The sequence below is a fragment of the Rhipicephalus sanguineus genome, chromosome 3 (genome assembly GCF_013339695.2).
Source record: "Rhipicephalus sanguineus isolate Rsan-2018 chromosome 3, BIME_Rsan_1.4, whole genome shotgun sequence".
NCBI classification, from domain to species: Eukaryota; Metazoa; Arthropoda; class Arachnida; order Ixodida; family Ixodidae; genus Rhipicephalus; species Rhipicephalus sanguineus.
This window is the reverse complement of record NC_051178.1, coordinates 176,233,089-176,256,199: the sequence shown is the minus strand read 5'-3', so window position 1 is coordinate 176,256,199 and position 23,111 is coordinate 176,233,089. Positions and strand designations below refer to the sequence as shown.

At 47.8% G+C, this 23,111-nt stretch overlaps 1 protein-coding gene across 1 annotated transcript in view; it reads right to left on the bottom strand.

Moving 5' to 3' along the window:
- Window positions 1–22,538, bottom strand: part of LOC119386115 (calcitonin gene-related peptide type 1 receptor-like) — a 37,966-nt gene extending 15,428 nt beyond the window's left edge. The window contains exons 1-6 of the mRNA XM_049414223.1: window positions 22,478–22,538; window positions 11,810–11,941; window positions 10,920–11,098; window positions 9,179–9,381; window positions 2,431–2,556; window positions 479–573 (exon numbers count right to left, since the gene is read on the bottom strand). Of these exons, the coding sequence (XP_049270180.1) occupies window positions 479–573; window positions 2,431–2,556; window positions 9,179–9,381; window positions 10,920–11,098; window positions 11,810–11,851 (645 nt within the window). The 5' untranslated portion in view covers window positions 11,852–11,941; window positions 22,478–22,538. The remainder of the gene's footprint in view (window positions 1–478; window positions 574–2,430; window positions 2,557–9,178; window positions 9,382–10,919; window positions 11,099–11,809; window positions 11,942–22,477) is intronic.
- Between the last annotated feature and the right edge of the window lie 573 nt (window positions 22,539–23,111).

The following is a 23,111-nucleotide window of genomic DNA, read 5'->3' as shown; positions in this document are numbered from 1 at the left end:
ACTCACTCACTCACTCACTCACTCACTCACTCACTCACTCACTCACTCACTCACTCACTCACTCACTCACTCACTCACTCACTCACTCACTCACTCACTCACTCACTCACTCACTCACTCACTCACTCACTCACTCACTCACTCACTCACTCACTCTCACTCCCATGCATATCGAGCGCATGTACAGAGTGTAAACCTTTAGGACTATAACAACCTCCTATCAGGATACTATTTCGAAGGTGGACACAGCGGCTTTTAAGCGCACATTTCAAGTTTATTTACGAATTCCAAATTTTTTGTTCTTCACTCACACGTGCCACATTACAAGACCGGTAGAAAGCGTAGTGACGTGAACAGCGCGTGAAATACACAAGGACGAAGAACCGACGTGGTATCCATAAGTCTGTGATCCATGTGATCAATTTATCCCAGCGTGTGACATGCACACATAAGTATACTAGCTTGAAGTGGGACAAACCTCTAGTGAACCGCAGTCATAGAAGGTGTACTCCTTGCCATACTCTTGGCTGTAGTACCACGTGCCATTGTCCCAGCAAATTTTTTTCGATGTCTCTGTAACACAAGCGATGTGTAATGTTAAGTTAATGAGCGCTTCGTATGTGTAACAACAGTTTAATGCCGCTTTACATGCTAGCTTATAGTTCAACAACAACAACAAAACAACAAAAAGCTATAATTCGCGTTCGGTCATGAACTGATGGGAAAGGACGGGGAAGGGCGATGGTTCGCTGTGACAATAACGTGTGCACGGTGCTCCCGCCACTTCACACTTCGGGATAGTGCGCACTTTTGAGTAGAACGAAGCCATCGCGCAACAACGAACACATCATGGTTACGCATCACGTGCAGAGACATCTGATATTGGTTGATCGGTTTGCCACAGTCAAAGCATGCAGCATCGTAGCCGTCATCATGAAGCCTCCATCGGCCCAAGATTTACACCTTTAGTATTGCTATAAACGGGGTTATTAAATTTTTAAGGGAGCGAAACACCGTATTTGGCCATTCCTGAAAGCTTTTGCTCACAAAGGCTGGAATACTAGAATATATATTTCAAATCTGTAACAAAACCATGATGTACTATATCGTTAGTTTTTGGGACGAATTTTAGGAAAAGACACTTTGGCCGTCATTTTATGGTCTAATAATTACCCTATATTCCTAAGAAATAACAAAACCGAAATTTCGAAAGACTATACTTTAACAGTATACTTCATCAGTCGAGCTTACTTATCGTCACTTTAGCGTTGCTTGAAGTCCCTGAACTTACTCATTCAAAAACAAAAGTCTCTAAAACACTATAATTTTATTGATGTGCACATTACTGTATATAAATACCTGAAGTTAGAGCACCGCCTAAGAACGTGGCAGGGATATCGTTCAACGTTCAAGTTTTCTTCTCTCAAGTTTGGCTTATGACGAAAAGATCGAGGTCATTTTTACTGTGTGCGCTCATCGAGGAACGCAGGGTTGCGTGAGAACTTGAGAAGTGTAAAAAATGCACGAAAAGCGAGTGTAGCCTGAAACCCTCATGACGTAATTAATGGTTATCGATGTAGTCCAGAACGGGTGTTGTTGACAAGGTGAGGTCGAATAAAGAAAAAAAGAAGAGAGTATGGATGAAGGAAGGATATGTTAATGCCCACGGAATGCGGATACGCATACCGATGAGCCGCTCCAAGATATCTTCCCTTATACGAGATAGGAAAGAAGCAAAGGAGACAAGGTACATAACACCTATTACATTAAAGATACGCTGCTTTGTGTGACGTTCTCTTTAGCGGGAAGGAAAAGGAAGAAATGTTGATGAAACGAGCTACGTACCTCTTTTTACATTACGCTATTAATAGGCCATTTCGGCACCGGTCCATACGAGAGACGAGATGGTTTCACTCTCACCATAAATATCACATTCGCGCTGTTAGGCAAGCCGTGCCCATCTCTTTCTTAAGCACTTAGTAAGCTTTCCCTTTTTTTTCTCCCACTTGGAAGTAAGCTTTAGCTTTCCAAACCAGGTATTTTCTCGGTCCCGAAGGCACACGGCGAGTGGTGTCATCTGTCGGTATAAGAAACCGTTGAACAGGCATGAGTGACAACGCGGTGTGCTCTGGGTAGTTTGGGTGCCGACGGTCAATCGAAACACCATGCGGTCGTCCTGCTGGACATTTCTGTACGAGGCTTGAGAGAGAACGAAGTTTTTCACAGCCGAATTGTTAACGGTCCTGGATAAGGACCATTAACAGCGACTCACAGAGCACGAATACGGTCTGTCCAAATGTGCAAATGAGAGGGTCTATAGGCTCTTTCTAACCACAGTGTTCTTCGGTTAAACCAGCACAGAGCTGGTTGAGCCGAAGGAAATCAGGTACAATAGATAGATACAGAAAACGCCTTTATGTAGCGACTTACTGATGCACTGTGGTGTCTCGGTGATGAAGTACGCGTGCGTAGGACATGGCTTCCGAACGGTCGTTCCGGCGGGTGTGTCCTTAAAGCAAGTCCATCCGTCCCATGTGGCAGGACATCGCGGTCCAGCTGTAAAGAAAATAAGGGCAAGGATTATAGGGCTTTAATGCTATTAATAGCAATTCTTTATTACAGAAGTGCGGGCTCACGTACAAACTGGAAATTTGTCTATATATACAAAGACAGTCCTCCAGGATAACTGCCAGCGGCGTATCTGCCTCCCGTTCAATGTCATGCGGTGCTGCAAGGGCTGGTGAAACAATAACAGTGCAAGGTGTTCTCGCACTGAAGGCTTGATCGCCTAACCTTAAGATGATGGGAGCATACACGTCAATGGTTATTAGCATCCCGAAGAAGAAGCACGCCCCAGGGCAAATATTTATTGAGGCGCAGTCTTCGTTTTCCGGTAAGAGAGTGCCACGTTTGAGGGCGGCATGCATCACAGAAGAAAAAAAAAAGTTACGTATGCACATATGAGCACAAGTGAAAAGAAACAGCTTTCCAAGTTGTGCAGCTTGACTGTAGTTTCATTACACAAATTCACTTAACGAAGAGAGTTGGGTTGGTTGGTGTTGATACATTTGCAAGCGTAACGGAAAAAACATGGCGCCCACTCCCGTCCCAACTTATTTTCGTTTTGTAGCGTTAGCTACACTGGCCTAGCCGAGCCAGTTTCGCGCGCCTCCTCAAGAGCCGTGCTGCGCATGCGCGAGGATCAGTGATGTCACGCAGCTGGCACACCGGAGCCGGCACCTCCCGCGCACACCGCCGCCGCCGGTCTGCGCAATCCAGAAACAGTGACGTCGTAGCCGTGGCAGACGCACACTGATGCCGGCGCGCGCGCAGCTATTCGCCTTCGCTGTGCAGTCGCCGCTAACAGTGCGCTGGAGCCGCTTGATAGCGCCTCTGACTGGCGTTTGCCAGTGTGGTATAGCCATGGAGAAGGAGAGCGCAAATGCTGCTCAACGGCGCAGAAGAGCGGAGGAGCTTAACTCATCGGATCCCGAAGTAGTTGCCTGGCAATTAGCGGTTGAGCGTAGGAAGAATGCACAGAAGAAGGCTAAACGTGCTGCGGAGACACGAAAAGCTAAGAATAATCAGCTGAACCTTTGCTAACGCTACGTATATCCAGGCATAGCCGAGCTAAGCCACTGCAACATTCTTTTTATTTCGCGCTAGTAACTATGTCAAAGCCAATTTCGCAATCTCAATGTTATAATGTTATCCCAGCAAAGACGGTGCCGAAGTGTATGAGGATTTTCACACCGAGGTTACCTCTGCGTCGCTTATTTCTGCCTATTCGTTTGCACCGCGAACGACCGACTCAACGTAAGTTTATGCAAGCTTAGCGCCGTCACCTGCACTTTTCTCAAACAACTCCAACCACACCTAGACGAATTACGGGCGACACTATAGCTCGTCCGTAACAGCTAAGCTATGCAGTCTTTGCGCTAAATGTTCGCAAAGCCTCCGAAACAAAGTATTAGTAGAGATCACGCTATTGCACCGTAAAACACCTTCATCTGCATACGTCTGTTATAAGCATATACATATACGTAGTGTACTATGCGCGCACCGCGTTGGGTTCACTCTTACCTCAGGTCAACCTAATTCCCCATCACAGTATTCGCTCTGCCGTCTTGATAAAGTGTCATAACCTCCACTACGGATTTGAAGTGTTGAACGCGCTTCTACCGAACGCGCAGCAAAAACATGAAATATACGGCGTTTTCATGGTTCGCTAAGCCTATATGTATGATAATGGGCGTCACTTCACAGTCCGCTAACCTAAAGTATGGTGATGCGCACTTAGCATTTCACATGTGCAAGCTCATCGTCGTTTTTTTTTTTAATGCGCTTTCAGGAGCCAGGAACAACGCCACTATACTGGCGCCGCAAGCATCTCCTCCCCTCTCTCCACGAAATGCGAAAAAAAAAAGTAATAAGGAGCTTAACGTTGCGACAACATGCTGAAAGCAGGATGCCGTCCTCTTTTCATATTTCGAATTTAGCTATGACGAGAGTAGCACATCTGAATACAATTGTTTGTCGCTGACTTCACACACGAGATAGCAGACTTCAGCGATTCCTCCGGCTCCGGACCCACTCACTGCAACATCAGCATTCTTCCGCTCTGAAGACCACTCGGTTATTTGCGCTTGCCTGCGTTAGCCTCGAATGAATTGTTCTGGAAAATATGGCTCGTTTCTTGCGCGCTGTTGTTTGTTGCCGTGCTTGTGAAAACATGAAGTTCCGCGGCACACAGGAAGCGTACAGTCGCAATCTCTTTGAGAGTGAACACCGTAGCGAGTGGCTTCCCGAGCTCCCAGCGCAGTTCAGCGGCGGCAGCGAGAAGCGTTGCTCTTGCGCAGTGAGTCCGGCGAGCGAGAATTCCACCTTCGCGCGCATTGTGTCAGACAAGCAAGCACCGCGTGTCGTCTGCTGCACGCGTACTCTAGTAAGGAAGCCGTGTGCTTGAAAGCGGTAACAATTCTGGGCTTGCATTTACGTTCCACACGATGCATGAATGAACTTCTTTGGAACTTCGATGTAACTGTGTTCTCAAGATGATCATTGACCTGTAGCTAGGCGCTTTTATGGACGCACATTTTGTGTTCCAGCATGACCTGGCGCCGGTACACACTGCGAAAGTTGTGAAAGAGCACACAGAAAATCGTAAGGTCGCTATGCTCCTCTGGCCGGCGTGAACATTTGTGAAAACATATGGGTTTATACATAAAATCAGCAATGGTGCAACACGGTGTTTACGCGGAGACTGCGGACGAGCTCAGGAGCCGTTCGCGAAGACTTCGGGTGCATCATATTTTTGTGCCAGCGCTGTACTCTTCACCGCCTTTATAATGGTAGCAGTGTTTCTTTTTTTTTTTTGCAAAGGCGGACATGACAGAATACTAATACAACGTCAAGTTTACCAATACTACTTTTTTGAACGTAAAAATTTCTTTGTGAAACGTGCACGAAATAACAGTTCGAATGTTTGCGTTTATCTGCCTGTTCGTTGTACGACTACAGGAACACAGGAGAAAAAAGAATGTCAAAACTAGGTGACACGCCAAGCATAAGAAGCACACCGTTTGAACTGAGAGCATACAAATTTTAGTTGCCGTTAAAATACGATCACGACCAAAGGCCGAAAAACAGCTCGCTGACGACACGCGAGCAATCCGGTGATGCGATGCGCGCGAAGGAAAGCCACCCTCCTCGCGCATGCGCGCATATACTGCGATGCGTCGCCTAACGGCGCTGGTAGTACAGAAAGCCACGCGCTCCTGTGTTCACTCTAAAAAAGATTGCGACTGTACATTACTGTGACGATGATAAGCCACAGACATGGCGTACCCCCGGAAAGTGGGACGCGCCGACAAATGAGGTGGTTGGTGCAAAAACCCCGAGAAAGCATTGACAACGTCAATGCAGAAAGTGACGTCGCAGCGAAAAGAAATGTGCTTATAACGTAAAGAATTCCCCGTACACGTAGTTTGTATTCCGTAACATGTGCTACTACGTACACAGAAACGAACTAGTGCGGTGGCATCGCAAATACAAAAAAAAAAAAAAAAAATCAAAACCTATTTGCCTAATCCACACAGCTGCACTATCACAAACTGCGTTTTAAATATTGAAACAACTACACATGTCTGTTAAATTCTTGCTTCACATCTTTATATACTGATATTTCCGCACGTCTCCGAAATACAAACCACCCTGTAACCGCTGAGTATCCGTCTCAGTATCCCCAAAAGGATCATATAATTTATTTGCGTAAAAAGCTGCCGAGTCTAAGTAAGATGGCAGTCTCGACTGCGGCCGAGGGCTGCTGTCGCCGCAAATGAGCTTCGACCCTAAGGAGCTCCTGATCTCTGCCGTATTATTACTTATTTTGCTTTGTTTATCTTAGACCAGTGAGCTCAGTCGTTTTAACGCGGGGAACCTAGAAGCGAGCGAGATATCTTTTTTTCAATAAAGGAGAATCCTTGTGTGGAAACGTAAAGCACACCATGCGTATGGTCGTTGACACGTCAATTTGCATAAGGAACGAAAGGGTTTTCAAAAGGTTTTTCATAGAACATGGGAGTACGGGAAAAGAAGAAGAGTTGATAATGAGATTTTACGGGTGCGATGATGGTGGAAAGGGTTAGCCTATAACAGGCACAGTTCGCACGTCCATCCACGAAGCGGGGCTTCCCCTTCCTACGCTCGCGGCAGTAATTTCCCGCACAGCGGAGTAATTTTGTTACATCCTGCTACCACACTTATTGAGTTCGGAATAAATGTGTAGCAAGAAGGTCGGGTGCTTTGTGAGTCCGTTGAAAGTCAACAGCGAAAGAAAAAGAAGAAAAAGGGACCTATAAGCACAAAGAATCCCTGGGAGTGAGCAGAGCAAGCGCTCGCTAGCAAGTGAGAATTTCTATAGAAGTTAACAAGGAAAATGACCAATGAAAAGTCGCGGCCTTTTAAACGAAAATCAGTCTTGCACACAAATGATGGAACAGGTGGGGCTGGCAGGCAATTACAAACATTTTTTTTTCTTCCGTCAGAATCCTTTACAACCGCAAATGTGTTTTTATTCATCCGTTTGTTTTATTATGACGCATATATGTGCACTGAGAGAGAGGTTTTCAGTTGCCTCAGCTATAACAAGTGAACAGATGCGAGAAAAACGCGTATATTTCTTGTTCTGGGTTCGCAAGCATTCATTCGAAGAATAGCCTCCCGGCGAAATATATTTTCCCCGCAATGGAACTTTGACTTTGCCCATAGAGATACATCTCTAACATAATGCGGAAACGTTCCCAGCAAATGATTGCCTACGGCGTTCATAGGCTTCGGCATTAAATAGCGCGATAGCTAAAAAAGTCCGTTATTTGGTGATCACACTACACGAGTGGCCTATTGAGCTCACCGACGTATGACACGTCAGATGAAAAAACAAACAAACAAAAGAAATCGTATTCAGAGACGCCAAATTGCAGATTTCGGCTGCCAAAGGCAAGCGACATAAATTATAAAAGTTTTATCGGAAGGCTTCCATTGGTATATAATTTTGTGTTAAACGTCGCTTAGTGGCTATGCTTGCGTACCGTATCATTACAATATGCATTTTAGTATCTAGCCGCATTTGTTGACGTCCTGACATTGCTTAAGCATGTCCTGGTATATCTTGTCCTCTCTTCCTTTCTTTACCTGTCTACTCCTCCTCCTATTTTCTACTCTTCCCATTATATTCATTGACCAATCAATGAAACGTCAAAATGACAACCCCGACACTTTCCTTAAGCCGCGTTCCGACTGCAGTCGCATCTGTCATAAGTGTCGTATCGCGAACTGCTGTAACATCCGTTTACGTTGCTAGCGACCACGAGTGTTCACATTGAGCCCTTCGGTAATATACGTTTTTTACGACGGGCCAATCACCGTTCTGATTTTCCAACATGACGCCGTTGGTCGTAGAGAATGGGTCTTTGACGCACTTCATCGACGAGCAACTCATCGCTACACAATGACGGCCAGTTCCGCACTCGTCGTGGAACTTGCCGCGAGAACACAAAACAAAGAACACGGGCAAACCAGCTCCACAAACACGCTGCTACATGCCATGACGCGCATGAAGACGCGGAATCTGGGGAGACCGGAAGCCCTGTGAGCGGAAAGTGAAAACCGAAACTGCTTTGCCCGTTGGTCGTGCCATAACGGTCGCATCAGTAGTGGTCGTAAAAGTCGCGGACCCGCTAACATTTACGCCCGAAACGTTACGTACTTTACGCTAAATACAACAACCTCTGAACAAGCTCACTACGTTGATTACGTTTACGGTCACGATCCTTACCGACGATCCGTACGTTGCGCACGTAGTCTGAACACGGCTTTACATGTCAATGTTCTTTCGTGATGTCGGGCGGAAATCGCCTCCCTATTTCCGCCCTACTTAACGTCTTTCCACTCAGCAACGGCTATGGTTGCCTGTTGCCTCATCCCCTTAGCGTGAACCACAAGAGCACCCTCGTAAGCAGTGCTGTTTGAGCATTTCATCGTAGGCTACAGTGGCACAATCGCTTCGATCCTTTTCTTTTCAGAAGGAAATAAAAAAAGTTTTAACTTGATTGAGCTGCCCCCTATTTCCAAACTAAATAACTGTTTTTGATCGAAATAATGGGGACATCTGGATGATAGTCATCGGCTAAATAGTTACGACCAGTGCCTATAGGTAACTACTATGCAGAGAGGAAGAAAACAGAAAAGGAGAAGGCAAGTGATGAAGGAATGTCAATGAGGTTAACCGGATACAGTCTCCGCTTTGCTACCCTGTACTTGGGAAAGGGAAACGGGTTGTAACGGAATGAAAGGGCAGAAGAAGAGTCTGTGTCGAACGCGAAGTCATGGCAATAGTGTTGTCCAAGTACGAAATACCAGCATTGTCTGTGAACAGTCGCAATTTATCGTGAAGTCCGGTTTCTCGAAGGAACCGCAGCAAAGCCCTCACAGCGGCACGCGTTGAAGACCGAATAGGTCAGTGCTCTAGGGTTTTGCTATCGATGCACGTTATCGTAATGTATATCGTTGTGAACAGATATCGCTGTAGAGAGAGAGAGAGACAGAGAGAGAGGGCGTTTTCGATCGTACGGCACTTGTGTTTTGTCAGCTTGAACGCCGTCACGCGCAGTTCCCGTACCTTTCGTGTCTCTCGGCTCGGCCAGCTCGTCTTCGAGCATCTCCTGACAGCACTGTTTAGCAGCTCGGCAGCAGCTCTCCCATCGGTCGGCGTACAGCTTCTTCGCGAAGGTGTCCACGATTTCTACGTCGCTCTTGTTGCCGTACGGCGTGTAGCACTCACCGTCACAGCCACCACGGCACAGCCGGGCCCCGCGACAGTACCTGTGTGAGAAAACAGAAACGTGCAACGGCGCAATACACTGCTTATAAGAAACAAAAAGGCCATGCAGTTTGCGAAAACTTTTCAGTAGTTCTGCATCGCTAACGAGTTCTAGGAAGCTATGCAAATGTTAAAAAATATTTTGGGAGCTTGTTTTGTGCAGCCACTGGTGCTTGTATATATCTCTCAACTTTCATGTCAGTGGGCTTCCTTTACTGTTCTTGATTTTTGTAGCTGGCAAAGAAAAATATATACTTGCTCAAAACGCCTAGAAGCTCCTTGATTGCATTTCATGCGGCATTAAGTAACAATTGATAGAAAATAAAGAGCTTCGTTCCCACTCGTATGTCTTCCTTTCTCACACCCACAAACAGCACTTGTTCGCATTCCAATGTTCTTGTTTACGAGCTCAAGCTAAATTTCATTTTTTTTTACCCTACCGCTTCATGTACTCCTCTCACTCACTAGATCACTGTGCAATGACTCATAGTCTCCCTGAATTCTTGATATCCGTTTTTAAGAACAGAGCTTTTTAAGGTTTTCGTTGCGCCGGGTAGCGCGAGAACACGAATTACCATCATCATTAACCGGTAACGCGCTCGCTTCGTCCTCCTCAACTCGCTCGTCCTCCTCAACAGGTTGTTTCTACATTGGTTCTCAGCGCGGAGAGGTTCCAGTTAAACCACAGACAGTCACAGACACCACACGGATGTCCAAACTCCAGAGATAAACTCGCGGTGAAACCAAGCGTTCGCACCTCTCGTAGATCTACGAGCACGTAGATCTACGCCTTCCAGTTCCATCGTAGATCTATGATCTTCGATTGAAGGCGAAGGCCTTCCATCGCTTCGGGGTATTCTAGTGGTATTCCCGTTCCCTATTATTGGGCTAACTGTTGCCTTCTTTTTCAGTGGACCAGTGGCGAGTAGTGGGGTTTACCCACTTTCTGTAGCCCATACCCATTTGTTGGGCTGACTAGGTAGTCTTCATTTTTAGTCGGCCAGTAGAAAGTAGTGGGATTTACCCAAATTGTGTGGAACGTACCCGTTTATTTTTCAAGATAGGGTCGGACACATTACGGCTAGCTTAAACACCTGCGCTGTTAAAAGTTATGTGCCTTGCTTTTCGCAATCACTTGGTTTTGTTTCTGTATTGGCTATGTTACGAAATGTATATGCAGTCTGCGATGACGCAAACGTGGTGCTATTCATTCCTAGGTGCCATCTCGACTCTGTCTTTAATATTAAGGCCACACTATGGTGCGATTGCCACACGTGGCGTTTTACCTCCTCTAAGTGCCATCCCCTCTCGTCTGTGCCTTTATTTTTGGACAGGACTCTGTTGTCTTTGTTTTAGCTGTGATCATCGGACGTCGTGCCATCTAATTGTATAGTTACACCTGAAGCACTGCAAGGCGATGGTAACGGTACATTTAAGTGTCACTGATGGGACACGCGAGAATGTACGAGAATGGATAATCTAGCAGGCTGTCTAGTAAAGTATTGCCTAAGAATGAAAGGTATAGTGGCGCCGCACTTACGTAAGTCTGGACGCGTTCTTGAAAGCCAGGCTGGCCATGTACTTGTAGCAGCGCGCGCACGTGATCAACCCGAAAAAGCGCGGTTCCAAGTAAAACTGGCTTTCCATTCGGCACGTGCCGGGCACTTTCTCGTACAGGGAGCTCCGTGCCCACGCCACCCTGAAGCCGCCAACTGCAAGCTGCAAAGAAGAACGGAGAGCCTGAGAGCGACCTGCAGGATGAAATAAAGATCTCGAGACAGTTAAACGCAACAGAGAACAAGTTTGTAGGTTGTTAAATAAGAAAGCCTTGCGGTCGTTCACAAGAACAAACAAACAAGCAAACTGACAAACACATAAACACACAAACAAACAACGCATTTCAGTCAGGAAAATGGTGATTGCAAAGTTCCACTCCTAAAGAGCATGCCACCAGCTCAATACGGTCAGATATTCTTCACGGTATGGCTTGGTCGCACGTTAGGAATGTTAATAAATTATTTTCGGTGCAAAAAAAGAAAAACAAGAAAAATGAAACAGCGTTGTGTGAAAAGTCACACTCGTTCGACTCAGTGGCCGTGAGGCTTTCATCTAAATCACATGTTAGCGGCCGAAATGGAAATGTTTTGACAACGTCCTAAGACGTTACATCGCGCAAAGCTATTCTGAAATGCCCGACTCGCTACGAGCTGTCACTTTTCTCAGGCAACAAACACTCCAGAAATTCTGAAGCTTTCAACAACAACAACAACCCATGTCGAATAATGTCTCCACAAGGCTGAAATGAGCGCATGACATCGTGCCTATATTTTGTGATCAAACCGAACGCAATGCTCAACGAGCTTTCTTACAGACGACAAAATGTTTGTTTTCTTGTTTTTTGCAGCCGTAATTAATTGGTGAATGACTTACCAAAGATACGACAACGTGGAGGCGCCAAGGACTCAATGGCATAGTGTATATGATTCGAAGGGTTCCACAAGCTTTCGTCCAGGACGGGTAATTCTTGCTCTTCGGCGATGTTCAGTTCTTTGTGTGGCAGACCTGGACAATAAAATAGTAAACGGAAGGCACGCATGTTAGTTCAACCGTTTAAGTTCGCCCCAGTTTGTCAAAGCCCATTAATCGCATTGCAATTTTTTAACAAATTCCAACAACGTAATGAATGAAGTATGTGTCAGTACAACAGAAAAAAAAGTTAAAGGGACCCTGCAAGAATTTTTGTGCATGCTCAGAAAACGCTGCCGATCGGTAGTCGAGGCTCCTGAGACCACTTGAGCCAAACACGATAGAGCAGCACGCGGCCTGGAATTTACATTTAATTCTCAAAGTCAGCTAGAAATCACTCGCTCTTCTTTCGAAAAATGATGCCATAATCCAAAATTACCGCTTCATCAATACGAAGTCCTCGTCCACTGGCTGATTTGGTTATCATAAGCTGCACAATTACCGTGGCCGCCGCAAGATGCCGCGACGTGCCCGCGCGTGCGAGCTCGCGATCGCACTGAAACTAAGCCACGCGTTCGAAGAAAGAAAGAAAGAGAAAGAAAGGAGGAAAGTGCTCAAGGTCGCGCTGACGTACGGACGTAGCTTTGTAACTCCGCTCGAACTTGACGGATTAAAAAAAATTGCGGCAGTCGATTTGTGAAGCAATAAACTCCTTTAATAAAGTCATTGCATGATTAGACGGAAAAAGTTTTGCAGGGCCCTTTTGAAGAAGACCGAGGACATCGGTGTATAAAAAATATAAGGCAGTGTGAGGGCATTACCACTCAAAAATGAGTAATCATGTTTCAAATTCCATAGATAGCGCAACTATTACAAGCTTCTCGGTCATCACTTGACCGTATGAGATCTGTAGCGGAGAGTTCAGATCTCCGAGCTTGGGCCAGCGCGGTTGGAAGCCCTGGTAGTCGTTTTTAATTTGCCATAACGTTTTCCCAATGCCCAAGTGGTTGCGTTGGTGTTAGGTACCAGGATACCTAACGCCGTTCGAGGGTCATGAGATAATGACGGAAAGCTATCAGAACTTGACACGCTCAGCAGTTATATTAGTTTCAGACATTGCAGTAGCGTCAGTCACGCCATTCCTTGATTGCAATAAAATCGCCGATAGCCCTAAATTCATGCTAATGACATTATGTAAATAGAAAATTTGCCAGACATACTATCAAGAAATGCCCTTCTATCCCCGTCTAAAAAACGCAATACCCCGCACTTTTTCCAAAAGAGTACCACTATGTCATAAAAAAGAAAAAGGGAGAGAGATAACAGCTAGTAATTTGACATAAATGGCGTCTTCTCTCATGAGCCGCAGAATCTGAAAACTAGACGATGTCCTCTAGCAGAAGTCGCCTCAGTGAACCATTGGCCCGATTTCTCTTCCGGACAAAGAGATGCATCAGTATTTTTGTGGAAAGCAGCGGCAGTCATCTGTTTTCGCTGTTTCCAACGAACCCCCGCATTAGTTCTGTTGACGCGTTATCCTTCTGATTCAATAAAAAAAAGTACAAGGTCAAACTTGCGTGTGACATTCACAACGGGAGAGTGCACTCAGGCCTAGGCACATGTGCGATCGAAACAGCCGAACAATAAAAATAAAAGGCCGGAAAGTCTGGCGAGACACTCGAAAGAAAAGTTGCCACAGCAGCGAAAAGACCGCTTGATGGGCATGAGCTGCGTTGGACTTTGTATATAGGGAGGGCTATTCTGTTCACTTTGTCTGTCATGCGCCAGTCTAGGACACTGAAACAAATTTACTGCTTAAGTAAGTACAATACAATAAATGTTGCGATTACGAGGGGATACCCTTTGGAGTGTGATTTTCTGCTGAACTGTGCTTCCCCCACGAAGCTCTAGTGGCTCGTCGTGCACTTTGGAGACGTCCAGAGGACAGCCGCAGAACGGTGGAGGCAAAGAAAAGCTGCTGTAGCGCACTTGACAGCTATTGCCTTTCCGCTCCGTTAGTAATGGTGAAGGAAAAATTTCGAGCAGCAGCCATATGGTCCCAACAGCCTTTGGTGGTACATGCTGAAGCAGAGCTCTCACAAGTTTATTAAAAAGCATAATTTTAGTGAACCCGAAAGGAATCTTGTTATGGGCTCAGCATCGGTGAACCTGGTGATTTCGTTCTCATTCTGGAGCTGGCGAGCAATGCGGTGTCCCTCTCCATGGCTCCAGCGATTTTGTTGTCAAGGAATTTTTTCCTTTCTTTTATTCTTGTATCAGAAACATTAAAAATAAGCAGGAATGAAACATGAATAAATGGAATGTGAAAGAGTGCGTATTATTGCGAAAATACCAGCTACCCGTTGCCCATTCCTGTGCAGAGCCTTTTTGAATTATTTATAATGTAGAGAAGCATTGGAACGCTCTAATGGGTCGTCCTCTCAAGCGCCTCCTAGTGGGTCACCCTCTTCGCCTATCCTCGGAGAGCACGCCCCTCGTGCTCGTGCTCGTGAGAGTCTGCGAGTCTGCGCTCTGTCGTTGTGCATCGTCGCCGTCAATCTCGCCGTCAATAAACGTCTTAACAAAGTGGTGGAGAGTGCTGTACCGTCACCACAACTTCGGTCTCCATTCGATGCCCCTGGAGCTTCGATCCCGTACCGTGCCATCTACCATGCCGCAAGACGCCGCTCAGCAAACGCCGCCTCCTGCTCCGACCGCTTGTCCCGGTGTCCCCCGCATCCGTGACCCTCCTGTCTTCACCGGCGCGGATGGCACCGACGTGGAGGACTGGCTCACGATTTACGAACGGGTGAGTGTATTGTAGAGAAGCATTGGAACGCTCTAATGGGTCGTCCTCTCAAGCGCCTCCTAGTGGGTCACCCTCTTCGCCTATCCTCGGAGAGCACGCCCCTCGTGCTCGTGCTCGTGAGAGTCTGCGAGTCTGCGCTCTGTCGTTGTGCATCGTCGCCGTCAATCTCGCCGTCAATAAACGTCTTAACAATAAATTTAATCAGCATCAATAGGAATATCACAGAAGACGGCATTCCGTAACACTTTTCTAAGCTGAAGAAGAAAATTGGGACGACATTATCCCGTAAAACGGTAAAATTCAACTCCAGGAAAACCGGGCTCCAAACAAGGTGCCACTCTGGGTTAATTTTTTTTTTATTCGCGTGAGTTTGCCCTGCGGCATCAATACACGTTACACAAAATGGTGCAGCTGTCCATGAAGTCCAGGATGGTTCGGACCGTATATCCATAGCTGCAGATCCGGTGGCCTGGTGTGCTGAAGTCCTGCACGCCGCAGATGGCGTCGACGAGCCGCTTGTAGCCCAGGGCATGTCCATAAGAGGTGGTTCAGGTCTGCGTCCCGCACCGGCGCAGGACAAAATGGGCAGCTTGAAGTTATGTCGGTGTAGCCCCACTTAGCGCGGATTGAAGGTGTCACAGCCGCACTCACGCGAACTCTTCGGAGCGATACCTCCTCTTGACGAGTAAGTCCACTCGGGAGGTCATGACCACGCGGAGGTATGAGAGCTCGCGTGGTGCGCCGAAGATTTTCTTTGTGAATGTCCACAGTGTCAGAAGGTGGCAGCCGGAGCAGAGGTAAAGGGTACATGATGGTTACAGGATGGCATGCGGCATCTGCCGCGGCATGAGCCATAACACTAGACCGGCGAATCCAACATACTCGAACAGAGCATGGATAAGCTGCAGCACAACGATGAAATTGCACTGCTACACCCACAGAAAGGTCTACGCGACGGAGTGCGCGCACCGCTTGCGTCGAGTCCGTGTAAAGGATCACACTTGATGGGTGTTGCATCTCGACGAGCGGTTGAAGTGCGGCAAGACCATCGCAGAGGGCAACTAACTCGGCTAGTACGGATGTAATGGGGGCGTCTAATGCATAAGAGCAGGTCTGGTTGGCATGTGGGTGAGATGGGCACACTAAGGAAGTGTGCAGTATAGAAGATGTCAACCCGGCGTCCATATATGCTCTTAGTTCAAGTGCCTGAGGTGCCAAAGATAAAGGGCCGAGCGGTGTGCACTTTGAAATAGAGTTCACTTCTTGACGGATACATCCAAGTGGCTTGTTGGTGGTCACTTGGCAATGATCCCACGGTGGTACTTACAACGTAGGTTCGTCAACCAAAGGGGCTTTAGAGTTCATGTAATTCGCTAAGGCAGCAGCCGCAGGAACATTGCTGTGTTTTATCATCCTTGCCTTGCGTCTTTGGTGAATGAGTTCATCTAGCGTATTGAGCTGTGCTTCTGCCTGGAGTGTCGGAATCGGTGTGAACCTTGGAATGCCTGTGATCACACGCATGGCTTCACGATTAAGAGTTTCCAGTCGCGCCCATTCTGCTTCGGTGAAGTGCTGAAACTGTGCTTGGTACACTAATCGAGGCTGGAATACGGAACATACCAGTTGCCGTGCGATACGAGTTCGTGCTCCGCCACTGCGCTGAGCGATGCGACGAAAAAGATGAAGCATGCTGGAGGCGGTTCTGCGTGCAGACCGAAGCCAGAGTGAGGCCGATCCAGATGCAGAAAATTCTACCCCAAGGACGCGGATTGTAGACGTCTCCGTGCGTAAGTCTTACAGGGGTTCGGTCAAGCTTGCGGCGGCCCCACTTATTCGCAATGCTCATGTAAGTAGTCTTTTCTTGAGAGAGTGTGAGTCCCACTGAAGTGCACCAGGCAAATGTTGCATTTAGTGCTGCCTGCAGTGCCCGCACTTGATGGTCCAGAGAAGAGTGAGTCGACCACACTGTCACGTCCTCAGCATACATCAAAAATTTTAGGTCGGGAATGCTTGATAGCTTCCACGCCATCGGTAGTAGTGCAACGTTGAATAATATTGGCGCAAGCACAGACCCCTGTGGCACTCCACGCTGTGTGTTGAAGCGGCCGTAGCTGTTACCTAAGATGCGGACGGTAAAGGAGCGCTCTTGAAGAAAGGAATTGATGAATGCGCGGACACGACCAGGCAAGTGAATCCATTGAAGAACCAATGGCATACCGACGCTTTGTCTTTGTCTAACACGTGTTATCCGCCGCACCTGACGCTGGTTTCGAGAAACACGCTGTTGTAGTATTCCTTCGGTAAATATTGCGTACAGTCCTCGGAGGTAAGCTCTTGTGCAAATAAGCGGATAGTGTATGCTTTGTGCACACGAGTGCAGTTTACTTACATAAATCTCAGCAACGAAAACTACGTACGAGCAGAGGTGCACAGAGTTGAGAAATGCCTATATAAATGTCCTGTTTTTTCCTAAAGCTTCCACTAATCCGCCAGAACAAAGAAAGCGAGATAGAAAGAAAGTTCGATGAAAATACAAGCAAGTCCGCGTTTTCCTGCAGTCTGCGTTAAAATGAAGAGAGCGAATGGTTAGTTGCTGTAACTGCCGGCGAGGTATCACGCTCTCGAGAAGTTTAATGCGACACATTCCTTTCCAGCGCCCTGTCAGTTCGCGATGCCGAGTAAACAACTGCCTGTTTGCCGGTTTTGCTACTCACGCCCTAGAGCCATTCTGGTTGCGAAACACACGCTTGACTTCACAGGCCGGCACAAGTGAAGGGACACATATATTGCTTTACCGGCAAATGACATTTCGTTGTCTTTATTTTTTCATGTGTGTGTGTGTGTGTGTGTGTGTGTGTGTGTGTGTGTGTGTGTGTGTGTGTGTGTGTGTGTGTGTGTGTGTGTGTGTGTGTGTGTGTGTGTGTGTGTGTGTGCTTGCGAATGCATCGCAACGTGTACGTATTTACGAGTTTCACAACACAAACTGCGTCGTGCCACTATCCGGTCTCCAGAGCTCGCACTGTCGGGATGTGAAGTAGTGTTTTGCCATCCTTGTGTTATCACGCTCTGACATGGGCACCTCGAGAGTGTTGGTTTTTACGCAGCGCTTCTTTTGGCGAGATTGAAGCTTAAACACACCCATACAGTCACGTTAGTACGTTTGCATGCACATCCTTTCTTTTTTGTTTTACAGCGACGTTTTATATTGCTGGAGGTTGGAAAACGAGGTGCTCTGTGAGTGCGCATAAACTGTGCTACCATATGCTGCCTCGAATAGCCTCCGCGCTTGCACTAATTTCTCTTCAGGTTTTGGCAGCACGTATAGCTGGGGATGATACCCACCACAGCATGAATCGCTGTCTATAAATTCATTAAGACGTGCTTAATGTCCTTTAAGCTTACGTCACCAAACGCAAAGTTTGAAGCAGACATTTCTTAAAGGGATCCTGCAACACTTTTCGAGTATGGTCAGAAAACTCTGCCGATCGGTAGTCGAGGCTCATGAGAACACGAGCGCCAAACATTACAGCGCAGCACGCGGCCTGGACTTCGCAATAAATTCTCTAAGTCAGCTAAAAATCGCTCCCGCTTCTCTCGGCAAATGATGCCATAAACACAAATGACGGCGCCGTAAACCCAAGGTCCCCGGCCACCGGCTGATTTGCGCATCGTGTGCTGCATAGTTGCCGCTGCCGCCGCAGGATGCCGCCACGTGCTCGCGCGCTCGCTCGCGATCACGCTGAAAGTGAGCCGCGCGTTCGAAGAAAAGAAAACGTGCTCAAGGTCATGACGCGCGCTGACGAACGGTCGCTGCTTCTTGCCCCCTTTTCATACCCCCTTCGTGTAGCTTTCAGCGCACTCGATGGTACGAGAGGAGAGAGAAAGCGGTTAAAGCGTGCAAAAAATCTCTGTAGCTCCGCACGTACTTGACAGATTCTAAAAAAAAAAAAAAAATTGCGGGAGTTGATTCGTGAGGCATTGAAGCCTCACGAATAGACGTCAGACTCTGGAGTTTCCTAGAGTCACTGTATATGCTACCTTTAGGTAGCAGAGTTGCGCATAGGTCCGGCTAGCAACCACAGCTATGCGGTGAAGTCGCACTTCGTTTTTGCAGGCGACATGCCTACCGTGTCGCCGGTTAGCCTGCCTGGCGTGTCGAAGACCGGCGATAAACATTGGCTGTCGATGGCTAGTGTTAATTCAGTTTGCTGCAGCGGCGGCGTCGAGAAATAAAAAAATTGGACCAAGCGGCAGCTTCTCTGCAATGCATGGTTGCTAGCGGCGTTGGAAGACAGATGCGCAACTCTGCTACCTAAAGGTAGCATATACAGTGACTCTAGAGTTTCCAAGATGTGTGGCGCCACCTGTCGGAGAAGTATTGAGTAGTGCATAGACCGACTCTCTCGCACAGTTTGCTATGGGACCACGAGTGCGAAACAACGATTGAGCTTAATATCGCGTGTGTTTGCGCATTTAGCACTCGGAACGAGAGCTGTGAATTGCTCTCCGCTAGTCGGACGCGCCACCGAGCCGTCGTGAAGTGCTTTCTGGATCACTCGCCTGAACGACGGCGAAAATAGCAGCAGATGAAAGCTCTCCGCACGCTACGAAGAAACTCCGCAAAAGACGCACTGTTGCGTTGTGAATTGCCACGGACGTAAAAGACTGAATAACAACGTTCAGTTCTACCGATTTCCATAGTTGTCGTACGAAGAAGAAAGGCGAGAGCGCTGGATACGGGCCGTTGCGAGCGTGTTGGGTAAGCTAAGTACCCGCGTTCTCCACAGCCGGTGGCATGAATGTGTGGCTCTGCTCTTGTTTTGCGTAGCCCTGATGCAAAACCGTGGTAACCTTGACTATGAAGATCAGCAGAGGCTCTGACCGCGGTGCTTGTCGTGTAACACGAAGTGAGCAGCTAGAGGCAGACTGGAGACGCGTGATACGCACACCGCGACGAGTTGGTCGTCACAATACAGCATCGCGGACGTACGTACGTTTTGAAGGCTCATAGTTCTGGTTCTAACTAGCTAACACCACGTGCGTCATACAAGTAAATCGCAGAATGTTGGTCGTGACCCCTTTCAGGTTTGTTTCGCCCGTGTCCTCCGCGGTTGCCGTAGCTATCTCGGAGGCCACGGTTTTGCCTTTGGTTGTACCCCGCGAAAGTGGACACGCACGTATCCCCATTTGCAGTACATACAAACGGAAGACGACCATCAAGAGACCATTTGAGAATGCGTAATAAAACACTCCAATGCACAGGAAGCGAGAGATGAATTAAGGGAGAATGCAACTGAAAAGGCGAAAATCGCCGGAGCCATTCGCCCCTGATGAACTGAGTTTTGTAACACTGATCGTAATATGCATAGCTAAGTAAATTAATCGTGTATGTAGGTACTTTATCGCTGTGGCATACGTATATACCCGATTTTAACGCATTTAGGCTCTAGAGAACGGATGTCGGAGGGCTTGCCTCGAACTCGGTGTCGTGTGATGCTCGCTTGTACTTGCGAGTTGCAGCGCGCGGGAATAACTAAAACTTATTTTGCATTGTACTCGCAGTTCGCTTTGATCAGCTACTTCCTTTGTTTCTGAAGCGTGGATTGGCGGAAGAAGCTTTCCAGGTCCTTGATTTTCAGGAAACCGCGCCACCAACGAAAGAGGAGGGTTATATTGCGGCCTATGCACATTCGCTTGCGGGCGGCTCTCTTTGCACTACCCAGTTAGTGCCAGGGCTACGATGAGGGCGCTGGTGGCGGTGTTTTTCGCAGCGCCGCCTGGGCAGAGTCTGACGTCTATAGGGAACCCAAGCTCAAGTTTGCGGCGCGACGACAGCGCCACGCCAGCCGCGCTGCGGCTCTGTCGGAAAACACTGAACCGTCGCGTGGCCGACTCAGCCCCTTTCACGGTAGCGGTAGCGCACGTGCGCTCGCGTTCTTCTCTCGGTGCGGGTAACTGTGGGGCCGTCAGCTGGGCACGTTGAACCGAGAGGCTTGCTGTGCGAAGCTGCGCATTTCCACGATGGCAGAAGCGACCCCGCGGAAGCGCAAGCGTGGTCCGAAGTATTGCGGTTTAGTGGCCAGCCACAACAGTGCAGACAAGGCACACGATTAACGTGTTAAACTGTATCGGTTCCCGGGCGTGTCGCACGAGAAATAAAGGCGGCAAGCGTGGATAGCTGACAGCGTTGTCTCGCCTTCTATTTTGGCTGTCTGAGTTCATCGCTTTCGTTCGTTCCGACTACCTGAATCGGTAAGTAACGGGTCGCATGCACGCAGCGACTACAGTAATGATTACTCGCTGTCTTCTCGCATTGTTAAAGTCCAATTACGGTTGTAGGTGAAGCAACTTTGTGTTTTGATTCCCCGTGCTTGTCAAACCTACCCGTCGTTGTTGAACGTTCACATTCGCGTTATACCGCTAGCGTTGCGCGGTTGGTTGAATTCAACTGAACTCCGCACATTGTCAGAAGTTTGGCGCCTGCATTTCACGCGTCGGGAAGGCTGCTTTATCACGCCGGAACGGACGTCTGTGCATTTTCAGCAAGCTTTGACATCGTTCTGCAGGTTTGCTTTGTTTTTGTCACTTCATTGGGGTGATATATATTTAAGCCGCTAAATATAACTGGCACTTCATACATGCTTTGCAATTGCAACCTTGAATTAACCACCTTCTGATTTGTGCGATTTTCCAGCCGCGTTCACGCAACAGGTTTTATACGCCTGTCAAGTCGGTATCATAAAAAGAGACTGCAAGCATGACGCGAGAGCCGAAAAAACGAGGCGAGCAGTTCATCTTGCTTCACAGTGGTTGAAGCTCATCTAGCTGCCTCGCGTCTTAATCGGCGGGTGATTCTCCAGCGGCACGGAGGACTTGACTCTAACCTTCTCAGGAAGCAGTGCCATGGCCGTATAATGTTTTTTTCGCACGCCGCAAACGTTTGTTCACGAAAGTACACGGCTGCTACTGTAAGCATGCCATATCAAAACAACAATCATATGATTCGTAGTCCACGCCGCAGAACATCGATAGCGTGTACGGCTTCATTTCGGAGTGCATGTGGACCATTATTCATCTTTAACGTGACAGAATGGGACTTACCTCGAGGTATACGTCCTACACGGTGTAATCGCGACTTGGGAAATGCATTTCGCTTTGAGTCGGGCGTGGTTGTCGTCGATCGTCTGCTCTTCACCGTTAACGTGATTGACGAGCTTTCCTCATTTTATCAAGTTCGCTTTGCGGAAGTGCCAGTCAAGCTTGAAGATCCTTTTGAAGCCGCACTGCACGCGGTACATTGTGAGACGCCGCAAGTGCACCGCGAGAGCTCTGCACGTGCACGGAAGCGAGCGGCAACGCGGTGGCGGGAAGGGAAAGCGCTCGCTTATCACGCCCCAGTTTCTCTTTTTCTGCCAGAGATGGCGCTGCCTGTCAAGAGCAGCAGCGCCGCTAAGCGTTGCTTGAGAAGCCTATAGACTCCCGCAATGAAGCCATTCGATGGTTACGTGGGAAGTTGTTGCAGGGCCCATTTAAATGCATTGATAGAGAAATAAAAAAAAAACTACAACAGAAGACACTTCGATAGATCCCAGCTCGTGATAAACACCGGGCCCGCACTTTTCACATTCGCTGGTCAATCATCGGCACGGAGTGTTTGAGCATTGATATTTTTTTTCTTTGAACGAGGTTATGTTGTCATTTCCCCGCGAGAAAGTTAGGATATTAATAAACGACAACAATGTAGCGGTTACATTTTTCAGAACAAAACCAATCAACGGAACATGTCAGAGCGAACACAACGTTCGTTCTCGTCCGTGTCATACCTTCAGGGTTCTTCGGTATTGTCTGTAGTCATCGTACTTGAACACGTTCTTGGTGTTATGCCCAACTCGCCATGGCTCGGATTGCGCGATAGAGCTGAAAAAGAAAGGTAAAAAAAGACACAAAAGTTTAGCGTATGTTTCACTCTCGTGGCAAATTCTTCTAGTGAAAATGTTCTCATATCAGACGTACGACACATATCCAACAATATCTTATACAGTGAAACCTCGGTGATACGATCACAGGTCATACGAATTTCGGGGTGATACGAATTTTTTGTTGGTCCCGGCCAAGGCCCATCGGCCTGCAGTGTAATGGAGTACGGTTGTTGCGAACCGATTTTCACCCGGCGACGTTTTGATACGAACGTACACTACCGCCCAGGTACGAAGAGGTGCTGTCCGCGCTGTCGCGGAAGACGCGCTAAGCACGCGCGAGCGCGGGAACGCAAGCGTGGGCATTCGCGCCGCACCGCCAAATCGCCAGAATCGCGGTGTAAGAAAAACACTTTTCTTGCGGTCTGAATAAGCCTTCACAAACGCGTCACGGCCTCAGAGATTGTTTGCGTGAATCTTTGAGGCTCTCTCCGTGTGCCTTTGCGTTTGGATTACAGAGGACATTAGCGCCATGCTTCTT